This window comes from Labeo rohita, chromosome 11, assembly GCF_022985175.1.
Source record: "Labeo rohita strain BAU-BD-2019 chromosome 11, IGBB_LRoh.1.0, whole genome shotgun sequence".
In the NCBI taxonomy this organism is placed as follows: Eukaryota; Metazoa; Chordata; class Actinopteri; order Cypriniformes; family Cyprinidae; genus Labeo; species Labeo rohita.
Window position 1 is genome coordinate 13,005,756 of NC_066879.1, and position 17,841 is coordinate 13,023,596.

Sequence of the window (17,841 nt, forward strand, 5' to 3'; positions counted from 1 at the left end):
ATTCAAATAAATTGCTTCTGCTACTTATTATTCATAAACAACCAGAAAAGTGTCGCTGAAGGCACTTCCTCCGATGATCAGTCTCGTCATCTCACGGGAACGCGCAGAGCAAACAGGAGGCGGAACGGACGCGCGTACGTGCGCGCGGCGCCGACAGAGTTCGTGCGCTGCGTGAGGCGAATGTAAGCAGCTTTCACGGGAATCAGTGCGCAGGAAACCACTCTATTTTCCGGCGTTAAGGGCTCATATCTGCGATCTTCCATCATGCATGTGGACTTTGAGAAGCTGCGGATGAGCGGCGCGGGAAAAGCCATCGCGGTTCTGACGAGCGGCGGAGACGCGCAGGGTAAAAAATCACTATAAAGAGCGAATAAAGTGCATAAAACCAGCGAATGGAGGCTTGCGCAGATTCTGACAGCACAAGCTGACTGCGACTGTTGCTCAACAGACACATTTTAGCCAACAGTCGCATCTTTGATGCACACTTTCTGTGATTTTCGAATATAGTTGGCAGTAATGCTGTAGAAATAGGGATCTTAGAATGTATTGAGACACAGCCCGTGCGTCTGACTAACTTACCTGTTGTAGAGGAATGCGCTTATACAAAGGCTGGCATCCATTCCCGCTAACAAAACACGTTTTGTGAACATTTATTAAACGTTATTTCTTAAACGTCGAGTTTTTAAAGTGTTAAGTACGTTACGATGTGGTTCTGTGACCGTTAGATGAACATTCCATTCTGGCATTTTGAAAACGCGAGAACGTTACATTTAAATATTCTCTCAACGTATGAATCGCTGTTTATGTTTAAATAACGTTTTTTCTTGGTTATGCAAACGTTCGAGGATGTTTTTTATTCTGTCAGTTTGAAAACGTTATGAGAATGTTACATTTGAATGTTCGTAATGTTTAAATCACCCATTATTTACGTTTAACAGGGTTCGTACAAGGCGCTTAAAGTCCTTAAGTTTGACTTTTTGAAATTTAAGGCCTGGAAAACCCTTGAAAATAGCAATATTGCTGAATAGGTACTTGAAAAGTGCTTGAATAGTTGAAAGACAATGTATTTATAAAATACGTGTTTATTGTTTTCAATAAGCACACATCCTTTCACACAATTAAAAAACGTCGTACTTTGTTATAGTTAATGTCATTAAACTAGTGAGTTAATCCAGTAGTACTACTGACAGTGTTGTGTAAACATGACTGAAGACAAATGAGGCGAATCAATTATGCTGGAACTGCTCCGATTGATTCAAACTCATGACTTTGATCATTCAGTTCAAGTGATTCACTTTCAAAAACCAGATCAAATTAAAAGAGCCATTCATTTTCGAATTTCGCTTGTAAATGATTTTAAAAAGAACATAGTGAAGGGTAAAATGGAAATTTTCAAAACTCCAAAACATTTAAACCAGCTGCATCAGAATGATTCACTATTTCAAAGCTCTCCAATTGGATTGCTTACCGCGAATCATTTGGTTCATATTAGGACATCAAATTGTGAATCATTTGATTTAAATCAGAACTTCAGAGCAGGTTCATGAATCATTGTACTTCAATCGGGACTTCAGAGCGGGTTTGCGAATCATTTGATTCAGATTGGGACTTCAAATAGTGCATCATGAATCATTTGATTCAGATCGGGACTTCAGAGTGGGTTTGTGAATCATTTGACTTGGATTGGGACTTCAATTCAGAGTGCGTATTGCAAATCATTTGATTCAGATTGGGACTTCAGACCAGGTTCGCGAATAAGTTGATTCAGATTGGGGTTTCAAATCGAGTATCGTGAATCTTTTGATTTATATCAGGACTTGAATTCGGAGTGCGTATCGCAATTTGGAGTGCATATCGTGAGTAGTTTAATTCAGATCAGAACTTCAGAGTGGGTTCACGGATCATTTGACTTGAATCGGGACGGGTTCCTGAATCTTTTGATTTAAATCAGAACTTCAGTGGATCGTGAATCATTTGATTCAGTTTGGGACTACAGAGGTGAATCGTTTGATTCAGATCAGGATTTTGGAGTGATTTTGTGATTTCTTTTTCTTAAAACAATAGAAAACATCAACCCATTAAGGCAGTACAGTTATAAAAACAAAAGGTTTCACCTTTAAACTGTTGTGAAAATGTTAAAAACATCAATTTTTTAAGGTATTAATAAGTTTTCTACTTGGTGGAGTTTCCACAGCCACAGAAACATGTGCATGCTATTACAAATAAATATTTGGAAAATAACTAATTAAATAAATAAATAAAAACATTTCAATAAAATAAATACATTTCAATAAAATAGAACAACAATGGAAAATATAAAAATAAAAACTACATGGTTAAATACAATAATAATATATTACTGATTTATTAATTTCTGTGACATTTTGTTTTTTAATTTCCTTATTTTTCTGGGTTTCCACAGCCACAGATATAAATAAATAAATAAATAAATAAATAAATAAATAAATAAATAAATACACTTCTATTCCAACCAGTAAATTTGACTATTTAAATTTTTTTTAAATATTTAAAAACATTTTTTTCTTGGTTTTGTGAAAGTTAGTGGAACATTCCATTCTGTCAGCTTGAAATTCCCTGTTTCCTGTTGGCTGATTCTTCATGATTAAAGGACGATGTTTTCTGCTAACATTACAAAGACATTCAGCAAAGATAAGACTTCTGAGCATGTTTCCTGTCAACATTATGAGAACATTTATCAGACATTAATACTGTTATTAGAACATTCCATAAACATTAATTTAAGAATGTTTGGTCTTAATATTTACATAAAACATTAGTGAAAGTGATAACAGTGTTATGGAACATTACTATTCGGGGTGTGTTTTCCTGATTTTCTGTTCTCTTTCTGATGCGTCTGTGTCAGAGAGTGAGTATCTGGGGCATAAGTAATGCATGAAGTTTCTGTTATGTAAGCTGTCATGACCCCTATCTAGTGTGCATGCACATGTCGTGCTTCAGTAATTCTTTTATTTGCTTCTGAATTGTTTCCAGATTAAAATTGCATTGCATATTGCATCACTGTATTGCATTGCAACTGTCAACTTGCTGCATTAAACACAAATAAACAGACATAATCTTGCTTTTAGATGGTCTTTTTGAGGGTCCTGTAGAGCGGTGTGAAATGCATGATAATGTTTGTGATTCCTGCAGGTATGAACGCGGCCGTTCGTGCTGTAACACGCATGGGCATTTATGTGGGAGCTAAAGTCTACCTGATTTATGAGGTAAGAGATGCACTGATGCGCTGGACTGGAGTCATGTCTGCTGTGGTGCTGATGCATGTGTTTCTGTAGGGTTATCAAGGCCTGGTGGATGGAGGAGATCATATCAAACTCGCCAACTGGCAGAGCGTCACCAACATCATTCAGCTGGTGAGTCTTCAGCAGGTTTGCTTATTTTCAAGTAAATCTCATGAAACAACATTCACAAAAAACATCAGTGTAGAATTCCATGAGGAATTGATTGGATGGAGAAAAGTAGCTCTGTAATACCAGAATGAAGTCAGTTGGTAGGAAATGAGGGCTTGAAGAAATATGAGCGATATGGAGCAAGTTTTAATATTTTAATTAAAGAGTATAAAGACAAGTTAATGATTAATTTTTAATCTATATAAATATTTTATTTTTTTATTTTTACATATATATTTTATTTATTTATTTTATATAAATGTATTTATTTTATAGAAATTATTTTATTTTATAGACATTTTTGTTGATTTGTTTATTTATTTATTTTTGCAAATATTCATTTGTAATAGCATGCACAAATTAATTGAGCACAGTGCAGGTGTCTGTGGCTATAAAAACCCAGAAAAATAAGAAATTAATAAACATAAATGCCATTTTAACCATTTTTAATTTGTTTTTATTTTTAGATTTTCCATTGTTGTTTTCATTTTAGTTAAATTTTTAAGAATTTTGTTGTGTTTTTTTATTTAAAGTTTTATTTATTTATTTTATATAAATGTATTAACTTCTAAAAATGATTTTATTTTATTTTATAGAGATGTATTTATTTATTTATTATTTGTCCAAATATTTATTTGTAATAGCATGCACAAATTAACTGAGCACAATGCAGCTTTCTGTGGCTGTGAAAATCCAGAAAAATAAGGAAAAAAAGTCATTGTTGTTTTAATTTTAGTTTAAGTTTTAATAATTTTGTTGTGTTTTTTTTTTTTTGTTGTCTTTTTTCATTTTATGTCTTTTTTTTCTTTATTTCATTTATATTGTTTTTTAATTAAACATCTATTTTATTATTAATCAGTTTTAATAATTTTTAGTTTTTCAACTTAAACTAAAAAAAATGAGAAATGTTACCAACTAACATATTAATTGGAATCAGTATCAGGGAATTTTTAAACTCTAATTTCCAGGCCTGGGAAAGTCATGGAAATGAATAAAATCTTGGATAATGGTGGATATTGTTTTTTTTTTTATGCTGAATGTCATTTTTTTTTCTAGTTACATTAAGCTGTAAAATATTTAATTAATCACTAGAAATTGTGTTTTGTGAATGCAAATTATTATGAAAATGCTAAAACTGGAAAAGTCAAATCCAGGTGCATGTATTGAATATGTAAACAGATTCAAATGTGATTTCATATTGATTTTAATGGCTGTTATAATTTCAGGTTCTTCTGTTTGTAAGGGAGTTGTTAGTGTTTATTCAGGAAACTGTGAGATATAACATCCTCTCCGTCTGTGTTTTCCTGCACGTTTTGACTGACAGCAGCAGGAAACAGGATTTAGATTAAAGCGTCGGATTAAATCTGAGATTACAGCAGCGACCCTCAGCAGTGTTTACGTCACACACAGACTCGTGACAGCACATACTGCATTATTGTGGTTAAAAACAGTGTGCAATGTGCCTTTCAAACAGCAGCATACTTGTCACGCTTTGAGTCTGATTATTGAATGCTTTATTAAAGCTTGAGTGCGTTGCATTGTGCTGTGGTTGTGTACTGCATGAATTGAGTAAATGTAGTGCTTTATCTGACCTGCACACGTACTGTACTGCAAACACAGCATGTGCAGCCTGTAGATGTTGTAACGCTGATGTGTTGTGATTGCGTTGCGTCAGGGCGGCACAATCATCGGCAGCGCCCGCTGTAAACCCTTCACCACGCGCGAGGGCCGTCTGGCGGCGGCGTTTCACCTGGTCCAGCGCGGCATCACTAACCTGTGTGTGTGCGGCGGCGACGGCAGCCTGACCGGAGCAAACATCTTCCGCAGCGAGTGGAGCGACCTGCTCTCTGAACTCGTGCAGGAAGGTACACACACACTGTTAATTTAGAATTATTTTAATATTTTTTCATTTTTAATTTAAGTTCTAATAATTTTTTTTTGTCATTTTTTTATTTTTTTTTTGTTTATTAGTTTTATACTTCATTTTAATTGATATTTCCTGTTTTTGTTTTAATAATTTTGTTGTTGTTTTTGTTTTGTTTTTTCATTTTTGTTTTGTCTGTTTTTTACTTTTATTTCAGTTCCGTTATTCCTAGTTGTGTTTAGTTAGTTTTCTTTTTTTCTTACTTTTTAAACATATTTAAATAAACAACTTAAAAAACTTTTATTTCTGTTTCAGATAGTTTTTTATTAATTATTATTTATTATTTAATAATATGAATTTTATTATTAATTCTGTTTCAGTATCAGTTCATTATTTTTGTTTTTTTTATTTATTTTGTTTTATATCTATTTTCTACTTGTATTTAAGTTTTTTTTTTTTTTTTTTTTTTTTTTTCTGTTGTGTTTGTGTTTTTGTTTTGTCAGGTTTTTTTGGCATTTTTATTACTTTTTTAAATGTTCTTTTTTAAAAATTCTGTTTTAGTATCATTCACAAGTTCATTATTTAAGTTTTGGTAATTTTATTATTATTATTATTTTAAATTAATTTCTTACTTATGATGTAGTTCAGCTGTTTTTATTAGTGTTTTTGTTGTATTTATTTTTTTTAAGGTATCTATTTTTTACTTTCGTTACAGTTAAATTATTTTGTGTTTGTCATATTTTTATATTTTTTTTTATATACCTATTAAAATTGTATTAACTTATTTCAGTTCCAAATAAGTTCCAGTTTTAGTTTTTTTTTTTTTTTTTTTTAATTAGTTTTTAAAAATTTCTATTTGTTTGTTTTAATTAATTTGTTATTTTTATATTTCTAATTTTGTTTTTTTATTAATTTACCAAAATAACCTAAATGAAAATTAACTGAATTGACTGAAATGTTGCCATAAAATGCATTAAAAAAACTTTTATGCTTTACATTACTTTCCATTTTACATACTTTACATTACTTTATTTAATCTGAGTTAATAGTTTTATTTTTAGATTTAATGATATTAGCACTTCATCTGTAAGAGACAGTTCAGCTCTCATACACTGAAACCACATCCTGGTGTGGTCTGCAGGTTTTCAGTGCAACAGCAGGACCTGAGACAGACAGAGCTGGATCTGATTTTGAACTCTTTTTCTGTTTTTTGTGTGTCACAAAGTAACGCTCCACTTGTTCCAGTACAGCGGCATCAATAGCGTTTCTGTTTGCGCTTCATTAGAAGCTGCCAAGAGTTTCCTGTGCTCCTCATCGCTACAGCAACGGACCGAACGGACGTTCAAATGCTACATTTGAATAAAAAAAACACCTCAAAGCATTCTTGTTTGGAACAGGAATCTGATGTCGAGCGTGTTTGTGTGTTTCAGGCCGGATCACGGACACTCTGGCGCAGCAGTACACGCATCTGAACATCGTGGGTCTGGTGGGATCCATCGATAATGATTTCTGTGGAACCGACATGACGATCGGAGCCGATTCTGCTCTGCATCGAATCATGGAAGTCATTGATGCAATCACCACCACCGCACAAAGGTTAAACGTGCACACACAAACACACACACTCACTCACACACACACGGTCAAAAATTAACTCACTAAGAAATGAATATAAGTTCCTGCAGCATCACATGATCAAATCATAAAAAACATAGTTTGACTTTCTCTTGTGTCAGCAATGCAAGGTCTTCATCTCAGCATTAAATTATAACTTTTACCTCAGTGGAAAATTTATTTTAATGTTTTTTGTGACATGTGTGAAATATTCCTCACATTAAATAACTATTAATAATTCTCATTACCAAATAAAAATATTGCAATTATTTTAAAATATTTAAAAGTAGTTTGTGTTTATATCAATATGGCTATAAAATAATGCAAAATAATAATATTTATTATTATTATTATTATTATTATTATTAGTATTATTAATTTTATTGTTATTTAATTTTTTTACTTTCACTTTTTCTCATATGTGCAATATTAATTATTATATTATAATAATTATTATTACCAAATAAAATTATTAAAAAATATTTAAAAGTATATTGTGTTTGTATCGGTATGGCTATAAAATAATACAAAAATAATACAAATTATTGTTATTAATATATATATTCTTTTTCTTTCACTTTTTTCTCATGTGCAGTGTTCATCACATTAAAAATAACTAATAATAATTCTTATTACCAAATAAAAATATTCAAATTATTTAAAAATACTTAAGTGTTTATATCAATATGGCTATAAAATATAACTAAATTATTATTATTAATAATAGTAATAATAATAATAATAATAAGTATTATTATTATTAATTGTATTATTATTTATATATAATATATTTATATACATATTACATTTTATATATTTTTTTACTTTCACTTTTTTCTCATATTTGCAATATTCCTCACACTAAATAACTAATTAAAAATTCACACTACCATTTAATAAGAATTTTAAGAAATTAATACTTTTATTTATCAAAACCCTAACCCTGCTTGTATTCTTTTGAACTTTCTATTCATCTGTGAATCCTGAAAAATAAAATATATGACGGTTTACACAAAAATATTGTGCTGCACAGTTTTTAACATTGCTAATAATCAGAAATGTTTGTTGAGCAGCAAATCAGCATATTAGAATGATTTCTGTAGGACACTGAAGACTGGAGTAATGATGCTGAAAATTCAGCTGCGCATCAAAGAAATAAATTACATTTTAATAGATATTCACATAGAAAACAGCTGTTTTACATTCTAATATTATTTCACATTTTTGCTATATTTTTTGATTAAATGAATTCATTTTTAGAGAGCAGAATGGAATCTCACTCATGCGTTTGTGTTGTTTTTAGTCATCAGAGGACGTTTGTGCTGGAGGTGATGGGACGCCACTGCGGGTACATCATGTTCACTCAGCTGATTTATGTTCAGAACTGTTTTGTTCTCTATAAGGGCATCTAATCCGGTCTGGTCTGGTTCTGCAGGTATCTGGCGGTGGTTTCCGCTCTGGCGTCTGGTGCCGACTGGCTCTTCATCCCTGAGGCTCCGCCGGAGGACGGATGGGAGGATCACATGTGCGCTCGACTAGGAGAGGTGAGACGGCCAATGTTGTTCAAAAAGTTGAATCTGGAACTGATTGTGCTAATCTAATGATAGTGCTGATGTTGAATGTACAAACAGTGATTAAAAAACAAAAACAAACTTATCAATTATATTTTTGTTTGATATTGGAAGCTGTTTGGGGATATACTTGTGATACTTATGACTGGTTTTGTGCTCCCAGGGTCACAAATATTTAGCTAGATTTAAAATAGATTTAAATCACTCTACTGACCCTATGAATGACTGAACGTGTGTGTGATTTTTCTCCAGAGTCGCAGTAAAGGTTCCCGTCTGAACATCGTGATCATCGCAGAAGGAGCCATCGACAAACACGGCCAGCCCATCTCCTCAAACTACGTCAAAGATGTGAGACTCTCAGACGGAGCTGTTGGTCACTTCTGATGATTTGAGCCTGTTGTTTACGTGTGTGTGTGTGTGTGTGTGTAGCTGGTGGTTCAGCGGCTGGGTTACGACACGAGGGTCACCGTCCTGGGTCACGTCCAGAGAGGAGGAACGCCATCCGCCTTTGATCGAGTCCTGGTGAGCACATTAAAACAAGAGTCAGGGTTTGTCTGTTGGATCACCTGCTCTCTCGATATGAGCCACTAATGCGGTTTGTGGTGTGTAGAGCAGTAAGATGGGCGTTGAGGCCGTGGTGGCGCTGCTGGAGGCGACTCCGGAGACGCCGGCGTGTGTCATCGGTCTGTCGGGGAATCAGGCCATGCGGCTGCCGCTCATGGAGTGCGTGAACATGGTGAGTCACTCGCTAAACACGTGTGACCTTTGACCTCCAGTCTGTTTGACATGGGTGACCTTTGACCTCTAGTCCGCTCGAGCTCTGGACAGCGTCTGATACAGAGAATCTGAATGAAACTTTGTGTTTTTATGTGTTTTTAGACGAAAGAGGTTCAGAAAGCCATGAACGAGAAGAGGTTTGAAGAGGCCATTCAACTGCGTGGAAAGTGAGTTTTGTTCATTCACGTGTTTGTTTGCTGGTTGTTAATGAATCTGTGAAATGGCTCACTGATTATTATTCCTTTGCAGGAGTTTTGAGAACAACTGGAACACGTACAAGCTTTTAGCTCATCAGAAACCAGCTCAGTCTAAGGTACTAAACTCCAAGTTTTTGAATAAAATCAACATGAAATCATAATTAACCCACACACACTCAATAAATAATACATTTTTTTTTTTATAATATTTAATATAAGAAATATATATTTTTACATTAATTATTATATTTAAACACAAATAATAAAATAACAAAAACAATTAATTTTAATTAATAAAATCTATACAAACACATACACAGCAATAATAATATGGAAAAAATGTAATAACATTTAATTTGTAATATTTAATATAAGAAATGTATATTTTTTTTTATTTAAATATTATATTTTAACACGCATAATAAAATAAAAAATATAATTTTAATTAACAAAATTATATTATATATTTTAAAATTAAATATTATATTTAAAAACAAATAAATAAATGTAATTTTAATTAACAAAATATAGACAAACGTACGCAAGCAATAAATAATAAAATAAAAAATATAATTTTAATTAATTTTAATTACTAAAATATATACAAACACATACACAAGCAATAAATAATAAAATGAAAAAATGTAATAACATTAAATTATAATATATATATATATATATATATGTATGTAGTAATGTTTGATGTAAGAAATATATACATTTATACATTTTTTAAAATAAATATTATATTTAAACACAAATAAAATATATAATTTTAATTAATTTTATTTAATAAAATATATGCAAACTTATACACAAGCAATAAATAATAAATAAAAAAACTTTTTGTTTAGTATATTTTTTTTTTTTTTTATGTGTGTTTATATATGTACATATAAATAAATAAATAAATAAATAAATAAATAAATAAATAAATAAATAAAATGTTTAACTTCTATCATTTGTATAAATGTCACAGTTTTTTTTATATCTTAAATCAGCTCTTAACGGACTCTTTCATTGACTGTGTGTGTGTGTTTCTGTAGAGTAATCACTCGATGGCGATCCTGAACATCGGTGCTCCGGCCGCGGGGATGAACGCCGCCGTGAGATCCGCGGTTCGAGTGGGCCTCGCTCAGGGTCACAGGGTTTACACCGTCCACGACGGCTTCGAGGGTCTGGCCAAAGACGCGGTGAGGACCGCAGACACACGTATGTGATGTTTCTCTGAGCTCTGCTCGTCTGCTGCAGTGACTCTGTTCTGTTCCTGCAGGTGACTGAGGTTCACTGGCATGATGTGGCGGGATGGACGGGGCAGGGAGGCTCACTGCTGGGCACCAAACGGTCAGTTCTGTGTCTGCCTGTGTTTCCTAACCAGACTGATCACCATGAGCCTTGAGCAACACATTACAGTTTATCCAGAATGACAACACATGCTGCCAGACATTTCAGAAGCTGCTCGGTTTCTGTGCCTGTTCTGTCAGTCAGATTAGCCCCGCCCACAGTGCAGTCTCATTGGTCCATCTCACTCACCTTATCTGCATATTAATTAACACATACGCTCTGATTGGCTGATACTTTGTTGCTTCATGCCACATTTTCACTTTGAGTGAGAGGAGATCAAATACTCTTCACTGGAAACTTTGTTTCACTGTTAAAACATGAAGCAGGGAGTCTTCAAATGATTACTGTGACATTCCATAGAATGGTTACTACTTCTTCTTTTTTTTTTTTGTTTGTTTTTTTTTACATTTCTCAATGGATTGAATTTCTTCTTTATTTGTAGGTACACTATAGTTAACTAAACTTAAAACTGAAATTAAAATTAAAACCATAAAAAAACTTTTTTGCTACTTGAAATAAAATAAATGTTAAGAAAAACATAAATAAAAATTAAATATTAAGAAAAATATTTCAGGTAGTTGCCAAAACAACATTTCTCATTTCATTTAGTTTAACTTGATGTACTGTAATACCTAAAACTAAAAATATATATATAAAATAAAAACTAAAATTGACAAAAACACACCAAAAAAGTACTAAGAATAAAAAAAAAAATTGAAAAAATAAAAACTTAATTCAAAATATTAATAAAAACTGTAGTATTTATTTTACATTCATTTTTATTATTATTTTTAATATATATTGTAATTTTTAATATTAATAAATGTAAAATATGTTTTCATCTGGTCTTTAAACAGCTCTGTGGTTGGGATTGGATTGTTAATTAGTTTTATTTCTTTATTCATTAATTTTATTTGCTTAATATAATAATTTATTGAATGTTTAGTAATCATACATTCATTTGTTTTATTACATTTAATATATGAAATAATTCATTAATTAGTTTTAATTCTTTATTCATTAATTTTAATTGCATTATTTATTTATTTATTTATTTACCAATTTATTAATTTATTAAATTTGTAATATTTATTTATTCAATCATTCATTTATTTTAATACATTTAATATATGAAATAATTCATTAATTAGTTTTATTTATTTGTCCAATCAATCATTTTATGTATTATTTAGTATGGATTAATATTAATTAATGAATTAATTCATATTAATGCATATAAATATGAATTCATTCATTCATTAATTAGTTTTATTTATTCATTCATTTTAATTGCATTATTTATTTAATAATGTATTAATTCATTTTATTTATTAATTCATGCATTAATTTTAGTTATTATATTTAATATATTTTGTAATTTTCACAATAACGAAGGTGAAATGTTATGATTGTTTCGTGTTGTTTCATGTTCCATTTAATTCTTAAATGGACTTCTCAGTGTTTGAAATTTTATTTATTTATTTTTATTTATACTTGAAGTATTAATCCATAAATTTTTGTTAATATTAATTTTGTTTACTATATTTTATATTGTAATTTTCACAATAATAAAAGTATAATGGGTTATGAATATTTTATTTTGTCTTTTAAATAGTTGGAATTGCTTTAATGTATTTATTGTTTTATTAATTAATTCATGCATTCATTCATGTGTTTGTATTCGTTCAGAACTCTTCCCAACTCCTGCATGGAGAACATTGTGGACACTATTGGCAAATACAACATCCAGTCGCTGCTGGTGATTGGTGGATTTGAGGTACGGATTGAGTGTTGTGTGTCATTCAGTCTCTCGTGTTTATGTGAACGTGTTTGAAAACTGTTGTTTCTCTCCCGCAGGCGTATGAAGGAGTTCTTCAGCTGGTTGAAGCTCGCGGCCGCTACGATGAGCTGTGCATCCCCATGTGTGTGATTCCCGCCACCATCAGCAACAACGTGCCGGGCACAGACTTCAGTTTGGGCGCAGACACCGCCGTCAACGCCGCCATGGAGGTGAGAGTCGCTCGTGCGCTCGCATACATACGGCTGATCACGGGTCAGTGCTGAGTCTGAAATCAGTTTTCTGTCCATTTGCTCAGAGCTGCGACAAAATCAAGCAGTCTGCGTCTGGAACCAAGCGCCGCGTCTTCATCGTGGAGACCATGGGCGGATACTGCGGTTACCTGGCAACCACCACCGGCATCGCCGTGGGAGCAGACGCCGTCTACATCTTCGAGGAGCCATTCAACATCCACGAGCTGGAGGCAAGTTTACAATCACAGAGTGTCTTATGATGAGCAAACCTGTGTTTGTTTGATCAAAAATACTGTAAAAATTCTGAAATATTTTTAAACTTAAAATAGTTTTTTTCTATGTGAATATCTGTTAAACTGTAATTTATTTCTGTGATGTGCAGCTGAATTTTCAGCATCATTACTCCAGTCTTCAGTGTCACATGATCCTTCAGAAATCATTCTAATATGCTGATTTGATGCTCAAGAAGCATTTCTGATTATTATCTATGTTAAAACAGTTGTGCTGCACAATATTTTTGTGGAAACTGTCATACATTTTATTTTTCAGGATTTACAAGTCATGTAAATTATTCAAATGGTAAAAATAAATAAAAATAAAATGGAAGTCATGAAAATTAATAAGATGCAAAAAAGTCATGTCAATTAATAAAATAAAAATAAATAAATAAACGGACATCATGTAAATTAATGAAATTGTAAAAATAAATAAAAAGAAAAAAAATGTCATGTAAATTATTAAAATGTACAAATAAATACAAAATAAAAAATAAATGGGCATCACATAAATTAATAAAATAAAAAAAGATTTTAAAATATAAAATGGAAGTTATGAAAATAATAAAAATAAATTTTTTTTAAAAAAAGTCATGTTAATTAATAAAAATAAATAATTAAAAAATACTAAAATGTGAATATATGATAAAATGTAATTTATCAAAGCTGAATTTTCAGCATCATTACTCCAGTCTTCAGTGTCACATGATCCTTCAGAAATCATTCTAATATGCTGATTTGCTGCTCAACAAACATTTATGATTATTAGCAATGTTGAAAACAGTTGTGCTGCACAATATTTGTGTGTAAACCGTCATATGTTTTATTTTTCAGGATTCACAGATGAACAGAAAGTTCAAAAGAACAGACTTTATCTGAAATAGAAATCTACTGTAACATTATAAATGTCTTTACTGACACTTTTTACTCCATAAATGTAGTTTTATGTATGTTTAAAGGTGCTTTAAGTGTTTTTTTTTTTAAATCATACCTTTAACTTCTGTTTCCTTTCAGACAAACGTGGAGCATCTGACGGAGAAAATGAAGAATGATATTCAGAGAGGACTGGTGTTGAGGTAAAACATCCCACAATCCATTTCAGGATTCATAATAAGTGCTGATTTGGCTTTTAGCCTGCATATTATAGCATTATTGCAGTTGACTAATAATCTTAATTGTTGATTTCTGCAGGAATGAGAAGTGTCACAAGCACTACACCACTGAATTCATCCACAATCTTTACTCTGCCGAGGGCAAAGGCATCTTCGACTGCAGGGTCAACGTTCTGGGTCACCTGCAGCAGGTGAGACGCCCGTCTAGTGATCATGTGACCAGCGTCCAGACAAATCAGATGCTTTGATTAGCAGTTATTAATCCATTGGTTTGATGAATTGAAGTGAGCGCTGCACAAATGTGTTTCTGTTCTCATTTTAGTGTGTAACGCGTTGTTTTGTGTGTTTAGGGTGGCGTTCCCACTCCGTTTGACAGGAATTTTGGAACTAAACTGGGAGTGAAGTCAGTTCTGTGGCTCACAGAGAAGATGAACAACACGTACAGACAGGGTGAGATTTTAACTAAAACTAGAACGATTACAAATCATTTTTGTTAACTGAAATAATGTATAAAATAAAATATAAAATACAATTATGAAATAAACTCAAACTTGAAAAAACTTAAATGTTACTTTAGCAACTAATAAATAAAATAATTTTAAGTTTAAAATTACTAAAACTAAAACTGAAATAAAAATAAAAAAATAATGGAAATATAAAAAAATCAAGATAATTAAAAAAAAAAATAAAAGCACTACACAATTATTAGAAAAACAAAAGTAAAACTGAAACATATAAATGAAATCAAAATGGAACTATTATTTTAAAATATTTATAAAAATTATTTTATAAAATAAGTTAACTAAAATGTAAATAAAAGCTAAATACAATAACTTTTTAAAAATTAATAAAAATGATGAAAATAAAAATTAAATTAACTACAACTGAAAAATATAAATGAAAGCTAAATAAAAATATTATTTAAAAATGTATAACAATTATAAATGCTCATAACAACATTAAAGTAAAACCCAAATAAACATAAACTGATAAATTAATATATAAAAATTTTATATAAATATTAAAAACTGATCAAAATAAAAAAACACAAAATAAAATCACTAAAACTGAAATAAATATCAATTAAAGTTCAATAGAAATATTTAAAAAAAACAACTAAAATTGATAAAAGCATTATAAAACTACTAACAATTACTAAAAACTAAAACTGAAATAAATATAAATTAAAGCTAAATAGGAATATAAAAAAAACTAAATGACAAAAGCACAACAAAATGACTAAAACTAAAATAAATATAAATATTAAAAAACTAATAAAAATGACAAAAGCACAAAATAAAATTGCTTAAACTGAAATAAATATAAATTAAAGCTAAATAGAAATATTTAAACAAACAAAAAAATTGATAAAAGCACAACAAAACTACTAACATTTACTAAAACTGAAATAAATATAAATTAAAGCCAAATGTAAATATTAAAAAAAAGAATAAAAATGACAAATGCACAAAATAAAATTGCTAACACTGAAATAAATATAAATTAAAGCCAAATATAAATATAAAAAAACTAATAAATATGACAAAAGCACAAAATAAAAATTAAAGCTAAATAAAATTTTAAAAGAAAAACTAAAAATTCATAAAAGCACAACAAAACTTCCAATAATTACTAAAACTAAAACTGAAATATAAATTAAAGCTAAATAGGAAAAAAAAAAAAAAGATAAAAGCACACCAAAATGACTAAAACTTAAATAAATATAAAGGCAAATTTAAATGTTAAAAAAAAACTAATAAAATGATAAAAGCACAACAAAACTACTAAAAAAACTTAAACTAAAAATGAGAATTAAAAATATTAATAAATACTATGACAGTATAAACACATTAGTATAAATAATACTAAATTACAGTTTAAAATAACACAATTTTGTGTGTATACAGGATTTATTTGGGTATTTTTTGCTAATTAATTTCTATAGTGAATCACATGCTCACAAGTTTTGCTTACAAGCCATAGAAAAGAGTTGGTTCTTTTCAGTGAATCACTTCAGAATGATTCTTAGAACCTAATGATGTTTATATACTTTAAGTGTAACAATAGAAAAATGTTCCTGATTAATGAAATGTTTCAAAAGCATTTAAATGTGCTCTTGTGAATTTCAGGCCGCGTGTTTGCGAACGCTCCGGATACGGCCTGTGTGATCGGCATGAAGAAGAAAGTGATGTCGTTCAGTCCCGTCACCGAACTCAAAGCGCACACCGACTTTGAGTAAGAATCACGTGACTCGCCTCATGAATAATTACCAGCGTCAGAAGCTCATTATAATATGACGTCACATGATTACTGTGTTTGTGCAGACACCGGATGCCGAAGGAGCAGTGGTGGCTGAACCTGCGTCCCATGTTGAAGATGTTGGCCAAATATCAGACCAGCTTTGACGAGTACGTGACCGGAGAGATCGAACACGTGACGCGTCGCACGCTCAGCATGGAGACCGGATTCTAAACAGACGCACGGTCTCTCCATAAGAGGGCGCCAGTGTTAACAAACCACCTCTGAGCCAATAAACCCTGTCAGAAACACACAGTTATTAACCATTAGTGTTTATGAGCAACATTGATAATGAGAACAGATGTTGTGTTAGTGCTTCAGCCCGTCTGCTGTGCCTTTGTCTTGTATTTATTAGTTTTTAACACCTGGCCTGGGGTAATATTTCCTTCACGATGTCAGTCTTTATATTTCAATAGCTTTGCACGTTTGTACCTGAGACTAAAACGACCAAATGGAGTTTGACTAAAAAAGATTTCATGTTTGTATTTTTGGATGAAATTGTAAAATGTGTTACTGAATCATGTTTGTGGACACAATCGTTTCATCTTTCTGTTGTGCGAACTATTTTTGGCTGTTGTTTGAATTGTTTCCCCCTGGTATTTGTGTATAATATTCGTTTTGTTTTGTAATTATTTGGCTGTTGTTGTTTCTTTATTCCAGAATCACAGATTTGTGTCCGTTGTTGAATTGTTACTGAATTCTCGTGCTCTTCTCAGTATTTTCCTCTGAGCTGACCTGTGGAAATGCTGCCAATTTTTAACCTGATATCATGTTTACAGATGAATATATTAGATTTGCATGTCTAAACTTTAAAAGATGTGCTTCTGTGATTAAACCCTGAGCAAATAAATATAGATATTTTCTGCTGATTAACAACAACATTGTGTTGATGAATGTATGTTGTTTTATTTTTGATGTGAACTATTTTGCTGAAGCAGCATAAATTTATAAAAACAACATATTAGCAAATTATTATTTTTTTATTTGAAATATTTGTTACATATATATATATATATATATATATATATATATATATATAAATTTACATAAATTATACAATTATTTTATAATATAATATAATATGCATTGTTTAAATCGTAAAATCTAAATAGTACTCGCAATATAACAGTATATAATATGTAAGTGTAATGCCACTATGTATGCAGTTTGAGCTTTTGTTATTATTATTATTATTATTAATCAAATAAAATGTTTATTTAAAAATATTTTACTGAAACAACAAATTTACAGACAACATATACAATACAATTATTTTATTAATAATTATAAAGGATTTCTTTTTAAAGTTAATAAAATATTTTATTATTAT

The 17,841-nt window shown here is 30.8% G+C and overlaps 1 protein-coding gene across 1 annotated transcript; it reads left to right on the plus strand.

Annotated features, from left to right (window-relative positions):
- Positions 1-121: 121 nt before the first annotated feature.
- pfklb (phosphofructokinase, liver b) lies at positions 122-17,390 on the plus strand. Its single transcript, XM_051122636.1, has 22 exons — positions 122-346; positions 3,172-3,245; positions 3,315-3,392; positions 5,104-5,293; positions 6,723-6,888; positions 8,210-8,254; positions 8,342-8,450; positions 8,730-8,825; positions 8,907-8,999; positions 9,088-9,213; positions 9,357-9,421; positions 9,504-9,567; positions 10,498-10,644; positions 10,725-10,795; positions 12,485-12,572; positions 12,653-12,805; positions 12,892-13,056; positions 14,116-14,177; positions 14,293-14,404; positions 14,564-14,663; positions 16,343-16,448; positions 16,538-17,390. The coding sequence occupies exons 1-22, from the start codon at positions 265-267 to the stop codon at positions 16,683-16,685; spliced, it is 2,340 nt and encodes a 779-aa protein (XP_050978593.1). The 5' UTR covers positions 122-264; the 3' UTR covers positions 16,686-17,390.
- The last annotated feature ends 451 nt before the right edge of the window (positions 17,391-17,841 follow it).

Bases quoted from the DNA above. Each gene is read 5' to 3' on its own strand.
- pfklb (XM_051122636.1), top strand. From the start codon at position 265: ATGCATGTGGACTTTGAGAAGCTGCGGATGAGCGGCGCGGGAAAAGCC. The intron at 5,294-6,722 runs GTACACACACAC...TGTGTGTTTCAG, and splicing joins CTCTGAACTCGTGCAGGAAG to GCCGGATCACGGACACTCTG. The intron at 8,451-8,729 runs GTGAGACGGCCA...ATTTTTCTCCAG, and splicing joins TGTGCGCTCGACTAGGAGAG to AGTCGCAGTAAAGGTTCCCG.